Below are 22,408 nucleotides of genomic sequence, written 5' to 3' on the forward strand. Positions count from 1 at the left end.
AACTCTGGTCGATCGCATCAAAAAGTATTTACAACGTGCCTTACTACGCCACTGCTGCTGACAGGTTACACAGCCATTTTTGGGCTTTTCTCTGGCCCAACCAGACACTGGTGGGCGGAGTTAGTGTAAATACTCTCCGCCAGTAAGGCGATCTATTTGCACTTAGTGTAAATAAACACTCCATATAAGGACACAGGGAGATAATCAGAGAAACAGGTGTGACTCAAATCAGTAACCAAGGCAACAAACACTTGAGGCAACTGCTCGAACAGAACATGACCCTTTCACAACTTTTAGATATTGTGGAAAACAAGACAAAAATTCAAAGTAAGAAAATACATTGTATAACCACAAGTGCTCTTAACAGTCTGCATTTTTGACACTGTAGGTGTTTTTACTGGAATTGTTGCTGTAACTGGAAATGTCTTGCGCCCTTATATTGTTATTGTTTCTATTTTAACCACTTACACTAACCCTGGGTTATCCACTTTGATCAGAAAACAATGGTTGACCAACTCTGAGTCTGAAAAGCATTAATAGAGCATGTCCAGCAGCGGTTCTGGAGACAAAACCTGCCTTAATAAGCTTAGAAATTCATCGACTTGTGGTGAAGCACTTTCATTCTGTTCAGTGCCTGTAACTTGACCCGTATATGATACAGGCTGCATTAAAAGTTTTTACTATGGCATTAAACCTGATAAATACTAGATGTTATGTTTGTCAGAAGGAATGTTACAGCACAATGCGCTAAGAAAATGATTTTTTTTTTTTTTATGTATGTGGGGAGATGAAGACCTGTGTTTTTATCTGTGACCTGTGTGTTATTTGTCTGTTTTTTCCATCTTGTGTCTTTTTCAGTTCAGCTGGGATTGTTTGTTAAAATATTGTATTTTGTGTTTGTCTTGTAGAATATTATCACTGTTTGATGGAGATGATTGCCCTTACTTTATTACTTTATTGACTTTATTAGTAACTTCAGCTTGTCATCTTATGGTTTTCTTAGTTCTTTCTTTTGGCACCACTCTTGTTACTTTTTTTTGTATTTGTATTTCATCTGCTCATTGTAAATATGTAAATAGCATATCAGTAGAGTTGTCTCTGGATATTTTTATATTGTCAGGTAAGACAATATAAAAATGTACGTTTTAAGAAACGTAATTTTTTACTATAAATCAGATCGAAGTTGAGACAAAGACATAAAACTTTTCTTTAATAGAACAATAGCATTAATTTTTTATGAATGAGTCTTTGTGTGTTTACTGTATGTGATAAATAACATGAACAAACAACCTGATTCCTCATAGCGGATGAATTCTGTGTCTCTAAAATATTTTTGTGTGTGTTTTCAGAAATAACCATGGACTCAACTATAACATTGAATCACTGAGTTATAAATGATTTCCATAAATATGGAATTTTTTTCACTGATGCACTAAACTTTCACCAGCAATTGAAACTATTATACGAGACACCACTCAAAAAAGATTCTTAAACTGTTTAAAGAAGATCTCATTAAATCGTGATTTTATAGTAGGATACCAGTTTCTGTATGGTTTAGCAATGCATAATTAATTTATGATATATGAATCTGGATGAGGGTGGAATGATGTACACTATTGTTCAAAATTACCCACGAGACGTGTGTAGCTGTTTGTCTGATGAGTGAATGTGTAAATCAATGATGTTCTTCTGCTATTTGTTTTCATGTTACATTATGAATCAGACATATTTTTCTACCTACAATCTTTATGATCTGTAGAAAAACATTTGCATCGTACTTTCTTGTTGTGTTCTGCTGGTGTGAATTACTATCACTGCAGTAACTCTCTGTGAAAATATGTATTAAAATATGTATGTTCTAATAAACCAAAGAAGTCTGTCTTTAATTGAGTTAGTTATTATTATTATAAACAGGCATCATGAGGCAGCGCAGTGATCAGTTAGATGTCTTATTTAAGTGCTGGGAGAAACGAAGCTTTTTGAAACTGAATCAACTGAACAATTGCTTCGAAAAATGATTCACTGTGTTCGAATCTCCACACGCTGGCGACCCCTGCTGGTCAGAACTGTAAATGCAGCGAAAACTCAGACCAAACATGCATAAAAACACCTTCTACAAACCCATTATAAACGTTTTATTGAAGGTGTAATGTATTAAAGGCAATCCTCTAATACCATTAAACATTTAAAATGTCTGTAGGCCTAATATATGTAATATTTTATTAAATTGAAGGGCTTGTTTTTGTTTGTTGTATTGAGAGCTTGCAGAACAAGAGACCAATGATTACAACTCTTAATTTTTATTATAAAAATGTGTCATCAAATATCAACAAACATACAAATTATATCGAGACACTCATGGGTTGCACAGAGATCATCGCCCCATAGCGACGAACCATTAAAATGTCGAAACAGAAATGCTGAACTCATTCATACATATTTGATGATCGGTAAAGTTAGGAGAATAATTATTTAGCCCTTCATGAATACATCTCTGAATATCTGCTGTCTGTAACCCTCTCAGAACAGACCTGTGAACCATTTATTTGGTCTTGACGCATGTGACTTCCTGATTTCGCACAAAGGAGTTCACAGAAGATCTATTGTTTGTGCAAGTAATGTATCAGTGATAGATGCTCCAATTGGATGATGATGATTTTCAATGATGATGATTCTCCAGATGTAGAAGCCTTTGACATTTGTAAACTATTTATTTTCCCTGTAAAGTTTTTATAGCAGTATTGGTGATAGCCAATTGTATCCAAAGGCAAGTCCTCTAATGTTAATGGAATCTGTTCACAAATATCCATCATGCGGTGAACTGGCTGCTCGGATATCTCGGATACTGTGTAGATATGATAGCTTCTCGCTTTCCGAAAGCCTGTGATTATAGTAAAAACTGTTGAAAAATTACTTATGACTACAAAGGTATATCTTAATTATAGTTTCAAATACTTACTGAAATTGTTCCAAAATTTCAGTTAGCAGTTAGTCAACTTTTTGGACCTTTTTGGATTTTTTTCTGTACTTTATTTATTTATTTATTTTTAAAGTTAATTTACTTTGTTTTGTTTACTTCAAAAGTAAAGGTATTTTCAATTTCTTCAGGTTCAGGATAGGTGCAGTAAAAGGTTAAAATAAACCCCATTTCAGGCTGCTATTAGTAAAAACATTGTCAAATGAGCTTTTTTTGCTGTTTTTGACCATAGATGGTCAAGATGTTGTAAAATATAACAAATAACAATTTCCCTGGGTCAGAATTGTAAAGAAAAATGTGTCCATTTGTCTCTGTGAGTTGTTTACATCAAAAGTCATGCCAGTTTATATCATATTTAGATTTTTCGGGTTTGAATAGAATAGAATAGAATTGGGCATTTATATAGCGCTTTCATATGTACTACTGTACACCCAAAGCGCTTTACAATCATATCAGGGGATCTCTCCTCAACCACCACCAGTGTGCAGCATCCACTTGGATGATGCGACAGCAGCCACAGTACAACGGCGCCAGTGCGCTCACCACACAACGGATATAGGTGGAGAGGAGAGAGAGTGATAGAGCCACTTCAATGGAAGGGGATTATTAGGAGGCCATGATTGGTAAGGGCCAATGGTGGAATTACACCCCTACTCTTTACGAGAAATGCCATGGGATTTTTAATGACCACAGAGAGTCAGGACCTCGGTTTAACGTCTCATCCGAAGGACGGTGCTCTTTTGACAGTATAGTGTCCCTGTCACTACACTGGGGCGTTAGGACCCACACAGACCACAGGGTGAGCACCCCCTGCTGGCCTCACTAACACCTCTTCCAGCAGCAACCTGGTTTTCTCAGGAGGTCTCCCATCCAGGTACTAACCAGGCTCAGCCCTGCTTAGCTTCAGTGGGCAACCAGTCTTGGGCTACAGGGTGATATGGCTGCTGGTCAGGTGCAAATGGTTAAAAATAAAGCATTTTGAACATTATTTCAGCTTGGTACCCAATTTAATCTTAAAATAGACACTTGAATGATAAAGAAATAACAGATTGTGAAAAAAAATCACCCTATGCACTTGAGGAAACGAAAATATAGTTGATCCTCTACACATCTTTGGCCATTTTTTGCTATTTTTTGTCCAGATATAGGGTTGATATGTTGTCAAATGTCAAAAATAACCATTCCATTAAATTCCTGGGGTCAGAATTGTATGGGAAAATGTGTTCTTTTGTCTGTGTGTTGTCTACTTCAAATGTTATGCCACTTTCTACATCATTTTTAGATTTTTCGGGTTCCGGTCGGGTGCAGCAAAGAGTTAAAAATGAAGCCTTTGGGACATTATTTCAGCTTGGTACCTGGCAGATTCTGAAAATAGATACTTTAAGGATTTAAAAACATCAGGTGGCATAAAATTGATCTTACTGAAATACATAAATATCATGATATACAGTGGACATTTGAAGCTGAAACGTCTCTCATAGCTAAAATCAAAAAGAAGCAAATCTTCTCCACATATGATGATGTTCCTGATGGGAGATTCAGATTCTGCTGGTGTGGTGGAACACAGGAGAAATCGCAATGGATATAGTAAAGCAAAACAGAATGTAAGTATTACATACATTTTACAAGATCTCATATATCTTGTTAAATCTGATTTATGATTTGTTTGATTTATGTTAAAATCCTTTAAAATAACAGTTATAGGAATACATTATTGTATTATTAAATAATTACAATCCTTTTTTTAAATATAAAAAGTTCTGTTTTGTTGTTTTATTAACACTTTTTGGTTTCATTGTTTGCCTATTGAATATATAGCTTGAAAGATATATGTATGTTCATGTGATAAATGGCATTAAAACATCTTATGAACATCCTTTTAATGGTGAATTCCTAGTTTGGACACTAGACGGTGGTCTAATACAGTATGCATTCTGCTTGTTGTATACACACACTTTATGTATTAATAAAATATCAGACAATGTATCCATCTCATTGTTCAGCATGGAAGTAAGGTGTTTTCTGTGAATGTGCGAGACTTTATTAGCCACTATTTATTAGCAGCTACCCTGAAGAATATCAAAGTAAACCAGCTTGTTTATAATTAAGACAATACATTAACATATATGTATCAGTTTTCAATATCGAGCAGCATAACAAGCTGTTTTATACAGTTAAAAATAACTTGGAAGTCAGACACATTAAAATTACAAATGGCCGTGCCCACTCTTATCTAAAAATAAGGTGATAAGTGTGAGATGTGGTTCTTACAAATAGGCTAGTAATAATAAATAGCATGGGAAACAGCAACAGTTATTATAGTGACATTACTTAAAAAAGAAATAACAAAAAATTATTTTAGAATTTATTTTACACTCTTTGAAGATCTTTCAAGAAGTGAACATTATTAATACAGTTTATAAAAACAGTAGGCTAGTATGATACCACATTTATTCTGGGTGGGAATGTGATCAATCCCTCTAGTGGTCAAGTAAGTATTGTTATATTTGTATTTCTGAGGATCTTTGGGATATAAATGCAGAGAGGATGTAGCATAAGATGGGAACACGTTTGATGCAGGATATTATTTACATTTGGAAGAACATGGCAGCTAAGAAGTTATTCATTGTCAACAATCCAAAGTAAGAACTGCGCTTTTATTTGATCAAAAATGAATGTTTTTGTGTATGCTACATCTCCCTGGATGCTGCGATGATCACGTGACGTTATCTTAGTGACATCGTGGTTAATATTAGCTGCGTAGTTATTTGAGCGGGATCCATTTTCTTACCTCATCAGTGAAACAATTTCAGTCCTGTGCTCTGGACATGAATGATTCCTAAAATAATGTGTGTTGTTGTTGAGATGTGCAATTATTTTAAGTGACCAGACTTAAGATGTTCACCTGAATGAAGATGATGAATCAGGTGAAAAGTCCCTCAGACGCACATTGAAGGAGGGAACCGAGACATCAAACCAGAAGATCACAGACACTGAGAAAAGCACAGAGATGTGGGCACTTTGACTAGTAAACAACCACTCAGAGCACCCTAGGTAGGCCACTAAACAGGTAGCCTACTCACATCCACCAGAACTACATATTAGCTAATAAGGCATATTATCAAATATGTTAAACAAAACATACATTATATATATAATGTATAAAGCCTATTGTTAATAGGATCAACACTCCTTCACCCACACCTGTGTTTTGTTCCCTGACTCGTCATCATCCTACAGAACTGGAGCAGGAGTGGATATCTTGAGCTGTCCTCATCACTGCATCTGGACTTTACCACTATCAAGGAAACTTAAGGTGAGATTTTCTATCTGATTATGATCTTGATCTCATTATGTTATGCTATAATAAATAAAAAATATCAAGATTGTTAGAAGCATTAAGTTAGTTTCTTATCAAAATTTATGAAAAAACAACAAATAATTAACAAAATCATACATTGCATTTATTCTTAACATGACCCAGACACTGGGAGAAGAAAAAATTAGCTTTTTTTTACGGCAAAAAAACCAGGATATGACCACTATGTGGTGATGCGATCCACCATGATAGGGATTAGGGGCGGGTTCAGTATATTTGGCGGATATAAAAGGGATGAGAATGGCGTCTAAGGGAGCGCGTCATTCTGGGTTCTGGACGTGACGTCATTTGGGCGCGCAGTGTTTAGGATTGGGAGGTAAGAATTACTGGTAGCTGCTTAATTTTTAATGTGCGTTGGGAAGGATAAGTTAAGACCCATTTAATTTACAGTGCGACTGCGGAGTATCAGACGCGTCGCTTAACGCCCGTCATGGCGAGCCGGTAATTTGCACTCTACGGAGTACACTGGGTGGTGCGAGTCACCAACAAGCGGTAAGTCATACCTATTTGAATGTCCGGTTAATGAGATCATAAACTCAAATTTACAAACGTTGTGCGTTGTATTTTTGATAGTGATACGAGGAAGGTGTTGCAGCAGGCTTGGTGGGGGTAGCTGGGCTTAGTGACGACCGATTGGATTGTGTCTCCCCTTGCTGGAAACTCCTCGACCATTTCTCAGTGACTATTACTGGAACAGCGCATTTGCTGTGATCATCTGACTAACATTTTCTCTTATCCCTCATCTGTCTTGAGACGGCCGGAACAATAGCGCATTTTCGGCCGTAGTGACGCTTTCCAAACCTAGCAAATTCAGTGCTGATCTCTGGGCTGGAGTACAGCGGCGAATAACTGGGTTGTCATTTCTACTTGCTCTTTTAGCAGAAACATTGTCATTTAAAGTATTTACGTTTGTCAAATTGTTATTGTCTGTTTTTGAATGTCTTACATGTATTTCTAAATCCTGAGAATGGTATATTTTTAAAATGCTGTAATCATCAGGCGACGCAGTGTTGGAAAGCTATTAATGAGCGTTGGCCAGTGAGTGGTTGCTTTTATCTTCTTTGTAAACAACTGATTCCATCCGTCCACATGTGATAAGGGTTCAACCAAAAGACTATTACGTGGAAAGTGCGTTGTGTGTGTGTGTGTGTGTGTATGGTTGCTTATGTCTCAATTTGTACTCTTTTTTTCTTTTACCCAGAGTTGGGGTGCCAGTTCAACGCCCACGTCCTCTGGTGTGGTGGTGTGCTTATCGCTTGCTGTGTTCACAGGGGGTGATTGGGTGCTGTGTGGTGAGAGCACTAGTTGCAGTGTTTACTGGGTGGACGAACTGAATCCCCAATTCTGAAACGGATAAGTGTTATAGTTGGCGTATTTATTCTAATGTGTGTTTGTATTGTGTATTTTGGTACTTTTCTTATCTGTATTTAATAAACAATTTGAAACGTTTCCTTGTTGTCTGTTATCTGACCCAGTCACCGCGTATCTGTGTGCTTTGCACTTGATGTACAAACGGGTCCCCGGCCCATTTTCCGGGGTGGCGTAGTCTATTTTGTGCCATAATTGGTATTGTGTTGCGCTTAAGAGAGCAAACTGCCACAACTATAAGGTAAAAAGGTTATCAAGAATAGTTCTGCATAGAACTGATGCTAGATCTAGAAATAACTTCTGAAACTGCACTCTCAGAAATAAAGGTACAAGTGGTCGATGTGGTGGTACCTTTTCAACCAATTAGATACTAATATGTACCCTTAAAGGAACAGTTCACTTAAAAATGAATTCTGTCATCATTTACTCACCCTCAAGTTGTTTCAGACCTGTATGAGTTTCTGTCTTCTGCTGAACACAAAAGAAGATATTTTGAAGACTGTCAGTAAGACAGTTTATGAGCTCCATTGACTTCCATAGTAGGGTAAAAAATACTATGGAAGTCAATGGGGCTCATCAACTGTTTGATTACCAACATTCTTCAAAATATCTTTTGCGTTCAGCAGAAGACTGTTCATAAAGGTCCTAAACAACTTGAGGGTGAGTAAATGATGACAGAATTTTCATTTTTAAGTGAACTGTTCCTTTAAGGAGTAAATAAGGTACCTTTTGAAAGCACCCCCCAATTAACAGCTTTTGTACCTTTTTTTCTGTGTAGTTTCAGTAGTTATTTCCGACTCAAAGTATGTGATATTTTCATTTCTCACAGTAGTATCATTGTTTGTCAGACATCATCATTGATAGTTCATAGTTTCTCTGTTGAGCAAAAGTCAATGGCGTCATGTGAGCAGGAATGGAAGAAACACCTGCAACGACATGCTTTTCACAGAAGACTGACACCTCAGACACACAAACGCGCTATTCACACCTCAGAGATGCTCTCACAAACTGCCATCAAACACAGACCTCCAGCAGGAGACACATGCCCATGCAGAAGCTGTTTGTCTACCCAACAGATCAAACCACATACATCTGTGCAGAAGTGTAATAATGAATAAATGAGACCACATCCAGGGTTCACTTTGACTCCTTTTGACGAGTAGTTTGCATCTACGTTTTACACATTTGACCTGAAGAGTAACACATACAAATACTCCCATGGGTCACAGGATTTACATGATTAGTTTAAAGTCCCTGTATTATAATTAAGATAAATACTTTTTAAGATTTTAGGAGAGCATTTAATTAGTCCATTGTTAATATCACACTTTAAACCCCTTCAGGATGATCCTGCTGTGATTTCCTAATGAAACATGTGGTGATTCTCAAAAACCCCAAACTCAACCATTGAGAGTCGTTGCAGGATGTTCTTAGTGAAATGATCACAATCTGGGTCTTGTACTCATCTTGTGATCATCTTCTCATAGCGATTGGTGCATAAACCACACGATCCTCCTCTTCAACTTTCTGTAAAAAACTGCATAACACAAGATATAATCATAATGATGATGATAATAATAATAATAAATGTGAAGGCTTTCATAAACATCTGAAGGTTCTGTTGTGTGTGTGTGTGTCACGTTCCTGCTAGCACAGGCACATGATGACAAAGGTGAATAAAAACAAATCAAGTCTTTAATACAGTGGTTCTCAACCTTTTTGGGCCAGTGCCCCCTATCCAATATCCAGGTCCCTGACCCCAAACTAATGAGCGAGCAGGAACAAGTGAGAGTTAACAGATTAAATAAGTACAAAATTGTCATTTAGTAATACAATCATCAAACTATTCTCCACAGTGATTAATCCAAAAAAAAAAAAAAAAAAGCTATAAACTGCATTGGCATAGCAATACCAGTGTTTCTCACAGGATTTTTGGTAAATCTGTGGTGGGTGGACCTCAGGCCTTCCACGGGGGGTGCATTTTAAAGTTAAAATCAATCAGTCTGGTGCACTTTGAGAGTTCAAAATGAAAAGCTCCAACCCATATTCAGTGTGTAAATTAAACAAAGAAAAATTCAAACCTCTTTTAGTTGTGTCTGTCTACATTACACTACTACATTATAATAGTTATATTAATCCCATGACAGTAATAGCCATATATTGTAAAACAAATGAACTGAAAAATAAAGGACGGTCATTGTCAGCGCAAAACACATTTTTGAGCATGTGAATGCTGATTGCTGTCAGCGCTGGATTCTAGTCAGTGCTTGAGCGCTGGTCTATGACTGGAAAAATAATAGAGTCGTTGCAGTACCGATACATAGCTTAGGCTACATGTCGCATTAAACTGGAAGAAGAATCACAACAAGCTTATCGGTGAGAACACTCATTTAAACAGCATATACACACACCCGAACTTGACTGCACATCATATTTTTGACATTATTGATACTGCTTTCAATTGTAATGCAATAGAAATGAACACAAAAAAACCTGCCTAGTGCCTACCTACAACACTGACAGTGGACTTTTTTTGTAATATATATATATATTTTTTTGCGCTGTTGGCGTATTCATGTATTCTTTCACGCACACACGCGTCATATGACATCACACTCTGCGCATATGTTTTACAACATAATTTAACATATACATAGTCATAACACTTTTTAAATAGCCCACTTAAAGTGTTTATTACAAATAAATTACTAAATGCTTAAAATTAATGAAAGTAAATTAACAAAAATTTGCGTTTCAATATTTAAACTCGTGAACGCCCCCCCATTAACACTTCAAAAATCTTGCTTCCAACGCCCCCCCGTTGTTCTCTGAACGCCCCCTGGGGGGCGGTACCGTCCCCGTTGAGAACCACTACTTTAATAGCTATTCCAAAAGGCAAACAAGGATAAAGGCTGGTAAATCACCACCACACATAAACATATTTCTTACGCCCCATAGACGAGACCGGATGAACTCAAATGCAAAAGAGAGACTTAAATAAAGGAAAGTAACAAAGGAAACTAATGAGGGAACAGATGAACAGAATGAGTTATCAAATGAGTAACCATGGAAACAAAGACAGCAAACATACTCAAACTGAACATAACTGTGACAGTACGCCCCTTCCCGGAAAGGAGTGACCTCGAGCCAACAGTTCCAATGAGGGATGAGGCTGAGCTGGAGGACAGGAACTAGTGAGGTGCAGATGGTGGGAGGAGCCAGGGAGAAGCCCAGAGGAGGAGGAGCCCGAGAGTCTCGCCGGGATGAAAACCCACAGCGTCGGCGATGGAGGGAGGACCATGGCGACCACTGAAGGCAGTCGCACACCGGACGAGAAGCCTAGGACAACTCAAGGTATCGCACACCGGACGCGCACTTTCTCAGTTTATGGCCAGCAATGTTGATATGTTTAAGGGCATTATGAAATTAAGATCATGTCTGTACTATGTTATGATTGTACTGTACAATTAAATACAATAGTTACTGAGTCTGCAGTCGGGGAACACTTTACCTCGTGGCGTCCGTTAACTGAATGAATTGAGAATTTCACCTGAAAATTCGATAACATCAGCAGTTTTCATCCACGCAGCTGATTTCTATAAATGAATATAAAACTAAATGTATCTTGCATCACAGGGTAAAGTCAGTATATACATTAACAACGATTTGAGACAAATATAATCTCAAATCTGACCGACGGTCGTCAGTCAGCAATATTCTGTTCTTGCATGGATATTTTGCTGTATAGCTAGTTAGCCAACAGTTTTCGTTTATTCATATTTTTTGGCTTATAATTTTGAGTGACAGATGTCGTATTTAATGTAGCCTATTTTTCTTGGTGACATGATTGTTGTTGACAGTATCATGATAAGACAAATAACAAATACAATTCTTGCATAGCCAACATTATATATTTGTTATACCAAATCACTCTTTCTTTAGGGGAAATTTATTCTAAGTGGATAGCGGGTGAACAGCGGAAGAGAACCTATCAGGGAGCAGGACGGGAAAAACAGTCCCGCACAGACTTGTACCTGGTGGAGCCGAGGGGCCGAGGGAGGAGCAAAGGCAGAGAAGTCAGGGCAATGACCCGAGGCGGAGCAACGGGATCAGTGGCTGGAGGCGGAGCGGAGTGGATCTCTTATAGGCGGAGTGGATCTCTTATATCCTGGAGCAGAGAGGCTGATGGGGGGCAGCGGAGATTGGGCAGAGTAATGAGGCGATTCCAGAAGAGGAAGCAGGAGATGGAGGCTGGGTGGGACCAGCAAAGATAAAGGTAGGCATTCAGAGTTGGGTGGGATCAGTGCGGGCATGGAATAATTCTCTTCCTAAATCCATTTCTCTGAGGTCCCTGACTCACCCTCTGTGAAGGGAATGTCAGCGAGGCTCCAATCCCCCCGGACTCCACTCTTACTGGTGATCACACACCTGGTCAGACTCATAATCAGGCTCAGTCATTTCATCTTGCGCCGGCTCTTCATCTGCGGTGGGCTCAGACGTCGTGTTCATCCCATGAGAGTGTGTCAGGATGGACACTGACTCAGAAGTGGAGCTGGTTATGTCCTCCTCAGGACCGATGATGAACTACGATACGTTGTTCACCAGCAACCACTCCATATAGATCTGTCACAGTTATTTTCAGTTTAGAGTTTTCAGTCATTGCCCTTTTTCCACTTGTCTGAGTTCATCATTTGTTACCATGTTTTCTCATTTGATCAGTCATTCTGTCCAACTGTGTCCAAAGTAGTTCCCTTTGTTTGCTTCTTGTATTTAAGTCCTCGTGTTTCATTTAAGTTGTTTCCCATCTCGTCAGTGAACAGTTGTTACCTTGCCTGCTTTCATTGAGTTTCATGTTGTGGATTATCCATTAAAGACTTGTAATGGATAAAACGACCATACATAACAGAAGCCCAGACCAAAGACAAGATATGTGCAGCATTGCAACAGTGTGAGGTTTATGTGAAAGATCATTATACTATGAAAGCCCATTTCCTCCACATAAGAAAAAAAATCATGCTCTGATAAAAGTCAAATTATGAGATTAAAAATTCTAAATTATGTCATTCCATTCCATTTTAAGTCAGAATTTCGACATTGAAATCTCGTAATTTCATCTTTGTGATATTTTTGTACTTTTTAAGTGATAATTTTGACTTTTAAATCTCATAATTTTTCTTTATGTGGTGGAAATGGGATTCCATATTATACAGACAAAAACACAAGCACACACTGATCAGGATCTGAAATTATAAAAATACTCAACAAATTAACAATAAATTGTCTCACCGTTTTCTGTGCGTTTCTTTTGTAGAATGTCGTCTCAGCGTAAGTGATCTCATCTGAACAAGTCTCAACTGTATGAACAATAATAAATGCATTAAAACAGCAAGATTAAAACTAGATCTGGTTCTTCACAACATATATGTCATTATTAGGGCTTTCTAAATTAACAGCAGTTTTTAAAAATGTCATTAACAAATTTAATTTGCATTAGACCTATAACTTTTTCACAGACAAAAAGTTCCTAAAAGAGTATTTATCATTAAATTTAGAGAGAAACATAAATCACACATACATTTATTCAGCTTTTAGGCTCAACAAGCACAAAAAAAGTCATCATTAATATAGATTTTAATTTGAGCACCAGCTGCATCTTTGCACATGTAAGACTGTTCATAAAATGGAGACAGCTTTTTTTATTGAAAAATAAACATTTCTGTTTTTGCATTTCCAGTGTTGATGCTGTTTGAGAAATACAGAGTCTGTTTTTTGTGCAAGAGAGACGAGTAAAGAGCGACATTCTGTGTCATTATTTAGAAATAGACATGAATTCTGATATGAGTGCTATTGTGTTTGACAGAAATTGTCAAACACAATAACTACACGCTAGTTTGGTTTCAAAGGATGTTAACGACAACATTATGAGAATAATTTTAATTAAATGATAAAATAGGACTATTATTTGGCTACAATTTTAGAGCATATTTTCTATTTATTATTTGTTTGTTTAAAAGCTGTATGTAACACTTGCCTTCTTTGTCAATTTTTCTACATTTCCTGCAGATCCAGAAGATCCAAAATCCTGCAACAATCATCAGAGATCCAGCAGAGATCAACACTATCAGAGACACTGAGACTGGAGGAGGAGGAGGTGAGGAAAAGAGAGACATTAATGTGAGTGAATGTGTCTGATCTACAACAGAAGACAGAGATCAGGTCAGTAAATACACACATATATCATCAGTGCTGTGGTACCTGCACATGTGTGACAGAGTGTGTTGATGTCCAGATGTGTGGTCTGGTTGCTGATGGGATTGTTCAGCACACAGCTGTAGGTGTTTTTATCCTGATATTCCACCTCCAGAGGTAGAGAGAGACTGATGCTGAGATCACACACACTGATGCTGGACAATACACTGATTCCTTTGTACCAGGAGAGAGTCGCATCACTCACATTCACCACTGATGAACACACCAGTGAACATGATGATGATGATGATGATGAAGAACATTGTGAAGAGTTACTGATGACAGGAACAGGCAGACGAGCTGGAAAACATGAGAGAATAATAAGGAATATGGATAAATCAATCTAATAAAGTTTATGAGTGTGTTTGTCATCCCACACACTGAAATAATTTTATAATGTAAATAGTTGCAGTAACAACAAGAATATGAACATTTGGGCAAATGACGTCTCTACTCACCATAGACAGAAACACTGAATGTTTTTGATGTCAGTTCCCCTCCACTTATTAGTAGTTGATAAACTCCAGCATGTTCAGTTGAGGTATTTGTGATGGTCAGAGATCCAGTTTGATCGTCCAGCTTCAGTCTGTCTCTAAATCTCCCATCAGGAACATCATCCCATGTGGAGAAGATTTGCTTCTTCTTTTTAATTTTAGCTATGAGAGAGTTGTCAGCTCCAAATTTCCACAGTATGTCGTCCCCTTCATGTATTTCAGTAGCATCAGAGTTTAGAGTAACAGAATCTCCCTCCATCACTGACACTGAATCACCAAACACACCTGGAGAACAAACAGATTTTAGAGATTAAGGCTCATGATGGTTTTACAAAGTCAGCTGAAGTTGAGAACATCCAGAGCATCAGCAGAAACACAATGTAAAATGTCTTTAAACCGCTACTGTACAGAGAAACGTTCAGAATAAAGCAGAGAAAACACAAATGTCAATTTTAAAGGATAACTCTCGCCAAAATGCAACCTAGGGTCTTTTTGTGAATCTACCCGAGGCGAACATTCGTTTAAAAGCGAATGGAAACGCCACTTTTAAGACTGACGTATTTTCGTTTTCGGTCAAATTGCTTTTTGAATGCGAATGAATGGGGCATTTCTATGATAGCATCAAAAATCGCTATTTTTAAAACACCAAGAAGACTCAACACAACATGAAACTTACAAAGTATCACCAGGAGCTCTACACATGAACTTGAGCATTGAAAACATTGTTTGTGTACCCAGAGTTTACTAAAAAGAAAGATTTTGAACACAACCCAACAAGCGGTAATTCTTTGGATTTTCATACTAAATATTCCAGGCTATTTAATACATTAAAACATAAATGCATAAACCCTAAAATATGAACTCAAAGCAAACAGACTTCCAAAAAACAGCTACAACCGTTACAGTCTTATAGTTGAGTTTAATTTATTTTAATTTAATTTATCTTAAATGTACAGTAAGATCAGGATCAAAATGATGGTTTACATGTAAGTCTGGTTACTTCAAAGTTTAAAGTTTGCTGCATCAGAATTATTAGATACATCTTGATATAATCTATGGATTGAAGCATTATGGTGCATCACCAATCTTTAATTTATTTTACAGTTATCTAGTGTTTAAAGTTACATAACATATTGAAAATAAATACATGATTGAAAGTACAGTGTTAATTGTGCTGGATATTTTAATGATTTTTTTATAATAGATGAGATTTAGATCACTATCTAGTCTGCACTATAAGGTTGTGTATCAGCAGACATGCTTTTCCTAAAAAAAAAACGAAAAAAAAAAAAAAAAAACCTTACACATTTTCTTTATAACTTACCAATCAGACTCCAGCTGCACAAACAGAAAACAAACATGCGAGACATTTTCTTCAGTTGTTCAACATGTGATGTGACAGCAGAACTGGTGTGTGAATCCTCCCACTGTTTAACACTCCTCACTCGCTGCATTTGCACAAAGTTATAGGACATCTGGCCCTTGTTAAGACTTCTATTGTTCTTAATGTATTAATATTTTATATTTTAATCAAGTCAATAAAAATCTGTATCTTTTTACCCCATAAAGGTTCATATTAGAATCAGAATCAGAATGAGCTTCATTCACCAAGTGTGCGCAAACACACACAAGGAATTTGTTGTGGTTTTTCATTTAGTGTCTAAACGGCACATATTAGCTCCTTCAAAAGGGCACCGCCCCAGTGAACACTTTCCTCCTGAGAGCGCAGTTACCCGACTGTTTTAAATGGATTAAAGTAAAATATTGTGGATAACCTACGTTTCATGGTAAAATGCAGCTTAGCTCCAGATTTGTATATTTAGGCTACTCTAAATTTGAGTGAATTGAAAAACTAGAGTAAAAGATAAAACCATCTGGCATCTCACAGTTTGACTGAAGTTCATCATCTGAGTCAAACTGAAAGAGACTGTGGTTGTTTTTTACAGAAATGAGGTTTGACCTGCTGGTGGACAGACATTTAGGTGACACTGGGAATTTAGTGCTTGTGTGTTCTCAGCTTCAAGTAACTGCTTTACCCGTTTCGCAGTGTGACAGGGGGCATTGTCTTGCATGAAAATTGCGGGCTGATTGGGATATACTTGCAGGGAAGGAACCACATGTTGCCGAAGGAGGTTCTGATAAACATTTCCATTCACCCTGCTATAGCTGTATAATAGGCCCAGCTCCTGCTGCAGTAAACATCCCCCAAACCATGACACTTCCTCCTCCACCTCTGACTGACTTTGTTACTCACTTTGGGTTCAATCTTTCCCCAGTTTGACGCCGAACATAATGTTTCTCATCGGACCCAAATAAATTAAACTTACTTTCATCACTAAAGTGAACTTTTGACCAGTTCTCCTCTGTCCACACGACATGCTCCTCCGCAAAGGTTAGTCTAGGCTTTTGATTCTTTCTGCTGATGAGAAGCTTGGTCACTGCAGAGTGAGCTTTCAGTCCGAATGCTCTTAAACGACGAGACACCAGCTGCGTTTACATGGACACTCATAATCGGATTGACGGCTCAATCGGACTAAAAAAACCTTAATGTAAACACCTTAATCGATCCGATTAAGCGCGATCCAAATGAAATTTCGATCGGATTGAAAGGGGTGGTTTATTCCTTTTGTAATCCAATCGAGAGAACATGTAAACACTTGATCGGATTGAAAACCAAAACTGAAAGGACTGCGCATGAGCAATGATGTTAAATAGCGTAATGACGTATGATGCGCGGAACGAGCTGTTCTTCCCATAGATATCATATATAAACGCTAGATGTCTTATGGCGCAGTCACTTCCGGCATCATCGTTCGGCCAACTTGTGACAGTGCTCTGTTATGGAGCTATTCTTGTGCCAATAAAAATTAACGTAGCTTTTAATGAAAATATAAATTGAAACTAAATAAATTATCTCTAAAACTGAAAAAGAATAAATCGCAGGCAATTTTTTTGACTTCGTTTTTAATACACTGCATGTTTTGCTAACTATTTCTCATATTTCAATCGCTGATCTGAACTTACAAATGCGCTTCCAGAGTTTTCATTTACGCTTCTGAAGTTTTCGTTTACGCTCCCAGAGTTTTCGTTCGCCGTTCTGACACATTTCTCTCGTGGGGGCGGGGCTAGTAGCAGTGTGTTCTCATTGGTTACTGAGCTTTTGATTGACAGCTTCGTGACCTGGAAGTGAAGACGTCAGTGTTTATGTGTGGATGTGAGCGTCTGTAATCGCAGCTTTCTATTTCATTTTAGTGATATGTTTATATCTGTATTTATTTGCTACTACACTATATTGTTGAGATGATCTCTTATAGAAGGAATAGTACAGACGAATGATATTTATCATTAGTCATCGTCGCTATATCAGGAGGATACTGGATAACGTTAGCCTACTCGTGGTAAGTCTGATTTTTTTTATTTTTTTTTATACTATACTAATACTATTTATAATCCAGTACTGGCTTTTTTCAGGTGGAGAGGCATTTTAGAGCTCAGTGAGAGCCCATAACATTATACAGCTGTGTTGTCTTGATTTAACTGTTAGCCCAATCATTACATGACTTGTCTACATTCGGTTACAGTCTTCGATTAGATCATATTTCCCCACAGCCACCCCAAACAACATTGAGCTAGAGTACTGTACAGTATCTGTACTGTGTCAGTCAATGACCGATGCCATAGGACGATAGCGCTGTCAATCACTGCCTGATTCAACTTTGGCAATGTAAAGCCTTTTTTACCATGCCAATAGAGCTATTTAAACCTGAATTTCTCAATTGCTGATTAATTTGCGATGCAAAGTTTTTGAAAGAGGAGAGACACGACTTGACCACAGACCACGTCTCTGTTCGTAATATGTAAACACTCAATTATTTTGAAGTATCGCCCTGTTTGCAATATTTATTCTGATTACTTTTGTGTGATAAAGATGACTGATAAAGCTATTATATGTATCTAGTATGAGTAACAAATTGCTTTTTCTGTGTCCATATTTGACTAATAATAATGAAAAAAGTGCACTTCAAATGAACATTTCTTTGACAAATGTTAAATCTTTAATAGTCTTTAATAATAAATATATGTCCAAATTAAAAACTTAATACATGCAAGTAATTATGACTGAAAACATCCAGCAACAAGGGAATACACATCCATATGTTTATATATAGGGCAATACAGCCATCTACTGGTTACACAACAGTATTACAGATGATAAATGCTGCTTGACTCCGAGGTAAATATTTAGTACTGTAAAATCCCTTAAATATAAATATAATAAATATTTTAAGTCTGCAACATGTTACTGTATGGGGAGTTCAAAGCAGTTTGTATTGTTAGATTATAATACATTTCCTCTCTCATTTTCCAGGGAGTGGAGCAACTTTTCCATAAACAAAATTCTGATGCTGACAGAGGATGGAGTGATAGTACCAGAGATCCACTGTCCCTATCAGACAATAATCTTACTCTGTTCAGACACATCACCTTTGGGATCTTGATCTTCAGACACCTGATTTATTTTAATATAAACTAGCAAATATTTCAATTTCCTCTAGATTAAAACACAGTTCACAAGTACACAAGAGGTTTCACTTTATTCTTATTAATCTATGCTGATCTTGGATTAGCATACCAATAGCATATGAATGTTGAGGGGATAGTTCACCCAAAAATTCAATTCTCTCTTATTTTACTCACCCTCATGCTGTCCCAGATGCATTTTACTTTCTTTCTACTGATAAACACGAATTAAGATTGTAAGGAAAGTAATCCATCTCTGCGAGTCCTAAAGACGCTTTAAACCACACACAGTGAGCGTGACGGTAATCCATGCGACCTCAGTGGATGAGTCAATGCCTTCTGAAGTCAAACAATAGGCTAGATAAAAGAAATACTAATAAACTGTTTTAACTATTAAAAATCTTACGTACATGGGTTACAATCCACTTGTATTATGGACTCACAGAGATGGATTATTTCCTTAAATATCTTTGTCTATGTTTATGTCAAGAAGAAAGTCATATACATCTGGGATGGGAGAATGCTCATGTTTTGGGTGGACTATCCTCGTACTGCTTGTGTCCAGTCACTGCTTTGTTACTTGTTCTGCAACAGGAACTGCTCAAAGAATCATTGCAACATTTAAAATGTATATGAATTTTTTAAAATGTATTCTGTATTTGTAATTGTGCATTTTGTATAGTAATGTATATCATGAGAATACTGTGCATTACATGTATATTATGCAGTTAATGTTTTGTGGATTCTGGTCTTTCCTGTCACAAGATAATTGCATCCAAGACCTTCACTCTGATACTTGTGTATATGCTTTAGTGACAATAAAGAATGTAAATTTATTTGAATTCATATTTTCAATTACATTAACTGGTTGTATAAGTCACGATTGAAACGGTTGATGATTGTTAAAATATATTTACAATTTTAAATGTTAGCAGATAGTGTTAATTAAATGAAATAACTAAATACAATTATCAATTTAAAAAAACTGGCAACAAGAACATTCTTTGTGTGACATATGTAATGCAATGCCCTTTGAGGTCTGTATCATCAGCAGGCCACGACTGTAATTTTCATATTGTTTAAATTCCTCTTATTTAAGTGATCATTAATTTTGATTGTGTTAACGTATATCATGCTAACGATGAGTAGTGTGATGGCCATGGCTGCCAACCTTGATTACCTGGTTGAAGTTTGACTTTCTTGACGGCTGAATATATCACACACGTTTGTTAGTATTCTCTTTAAATTGTAACAGCTTAACCTAATCAGAGCCTAAAATGCAAAATAATCATCAGGAATAAACAAATATTTTCCGAAAACATTGGACACTACAATATTTTAAGTATTATATACAGACAGTACTTTAATGTGCAATTACACCTGAATAGACTGAATAGATCTCTTGTGCTCCTAAAAGCTTCTGTCGACTAAGTAGTAGCAGCAGGTAAATACAGATAAAATTAAAAAACAAACATAACTTAATATCACTAAAATGAAATAGAAAGCTGCGATTACAGACGCTCACATCCACACATAAACACACCAATGACGTCTTCACTTCCAGGTCACGAAGCGATCAATCAAAAGCTCAGTAACCAATGAGAACACACTGCTACTAGCCCCGCCCCCACGAGAGAAATGTGTCAGAACGGCGAACGAAAACTTCAGAAGCGTAAATGAAAACTCTGGAAGCGCATTTGTAAATTCAGATCAGCGATTGAAATATGAGAAATAGTTAGCCAAACATGCAGTGTACTAAAAACGAAGTCAAAAAATTTGCCTGCGATTTATTCTTTTTCAGTTTTAGAGATAATTTATTTAGTTTCAATTTATATTTTCATTAGTTTCTTGAAATACTACGTTCATTTTTATTGGCACAAGAATAGCTCCATACTCTGTGCATTAAGGTGAATGATCAACATGCACACAAATCCTCTTATCTCGCTGAAATCTTGACGGATTTACAAACGGTTTGGTTTCTTACAAACGTTATTAACGTGGCTATAATTCCGAATGCTTGAACATGTATGTTATAATTTTTCATATGTATGCAGTGTATGTATGCAGTGTCATAACTACATCTCTGACGTTTATAACAAACCAAACCGTTTGAAAATCGGTAGAAAAATGAGCAAGTTATGGTTATTTAAAAGTACATGCACCATTGAAGTAGTGAGCGAGTACACTGTGGCAAGATGGCCGCCACGTGCGGACGTCGACCTCCATTGGCCAGCAGTGCGCACGAGACATCTAGCCTTTATATATGATATCTATGGTTCTTCCTGTTGCATAAAGTGTCATATTAATATGTCTTCAGTCATTCTAAATTCCTCATTTCACTCAGCGTCTGTGAAGTGATGCAGGACAACGTCTCACCAGTCCTTGCTTCAGTCCTTGTCCTCATCCACAGATGACTGGTTTTGGGCATTTTACCTGCGTGATAAGCAGCACGGCAAAACGGTTAATGCTCATTATCTCCAAATCATGACTAGAGACAGATTAATATTACGTCTGCTGTTTAAAACAAATAAAGAACCAATAGAGGAGAATAGTTATGCGCAAACAGCGGGACACTCTTTATATTTGTGCAGTGTGCGCATGTCAAAAAATCTATTCTGATTTGAGACTTGTGACTAAATGTAAATGCGCACATCAACCCGATTACTTTATTTATCGTTCATGTAAATGTAGCGGGTACAGGATCTCAGTATCAGCTGACAGTTATGCGTTCCCAGCAATCTGTGGAATGGTGGAAGAAACACAGGACAACAATGTGCGTGTGATGAGCTCCGGTGTTGTGCCAAATTTCGACCCCCTGCCAAATTATTACCCCCCTCGTAGAAGTCAGTAACTGATTGCCTAATCCTAACCCCACCCCTAATCCTATCCCCTCCCCCACAACTAATCCTTAACCTACCAATACTAGGGGGGTAGACTAATAATTCGGCGGGGGTCAAAATTCGGCACGACACCTGTCTTGCTGGATTATAACCAGGGGGGAAGGAAGTCGACCGGAAGTTGAAGTCGGCCGCGTGCCGCCATCTTGTAGCAGAACTTCACCTGCAGTTAGCATCCCATTGGCTCCCATTCATTTTGGCGTCACTTTGACAGCGAATAACTTTACATCTGAGGCGTTTAAAGACTCCATTTGTCCATTATTTATTTCTAAAGAAACACGACAATGTATAAAAGGCTCCATTACCTTGTAGCTTAAGTTATGGCCCCGTAGAAGCAGTTTTTGTCAAAGTAGGCTAACGATTGCGTCATAACCACGCGACTCTCTGTCGCACAGTAGAGAGATTACCGTATGGACGGGAGGAGACGCTCGCGGGCAATCGGGGGGACGTGGAGGCAAAATGACAATATAATTAATCAGAATACCTAGCAAAAGTTGCTCCTGCTCCAAGCTCATGGACAGCT

General features: G+C 37.4%; 1 protein-coding gene and 2 long non-coding RNA genes across 3 annotated transcripts; 1 reads left to right on the forward strand and 2 right to left on the reverse strand.

Annotated features, from left to right (window-relative positions):
• Positions 1-6,589: 6,589 nt before the first annotated feature.
• Positions 6,590-7,805, forward strand: LOC311084941. Its single transcript, XR_014606676.1, has 2 exons — positions 6,590-6,848; positions 6,930-7,805. It is a non-coding gene; the product is annotated as an uncharacterized lncRNA (long non-coding RNA).
• Positions 7,806-8,471: 666 nt separating this feature from the next.
• On the reverse strand, positions 8,472-13,871 carry LOC311084942. Its single transcript, XR_014606677.1, has 3 exons — positions 13,756-13,871; positions 13,011-13,078; positions 8,472-9,261 (listed from the first exon to the last, which is right to left on the reverse strand). It is a non-coding gene; the product is annotated as an uncharacterized lncRNA (long non-coding RNA).
• Positions 13,872-13,941: 70 nt separating this feature from the next.
• Positions 13,942-17,211, reverse strand: LOC311085183 (SLAM family member 5-like; the record flags this gene model as incomplete). Its single annotated transcript, XM_084117617.1, has 3 exons — positions 16,795-17,211; positions 14,432-14,752; positions 13,942-14,273 (listed from the first exon to the last, which is right to left on the reverse strand). Exons 2-3 carry the CDS (start codon positions 14,724-14,726, stop codon positions 13,942-13,944), a joined length of 627 nt encoding a protein of 208 aa, XP_083973743.1. The 5' UTR covers positions 14,727-14,752; positions 16,795-17,211.
• Positions 17,212-22,408: the final 5,197 nt, after the last annotated feature.

This window comes from Abramis brama (genome assembly GCF_963993115.1).
Source record: "Abramis brama genome assembly, chromosome: 6".
In the NCBI taxonomy this organism is placed as follows: domain Eukaryota; kingdom Metazoa; phylum Chordata; class Actinopteri; order Cypriniformes; family Leuciscidae; genus Abramis; species Abramis brama.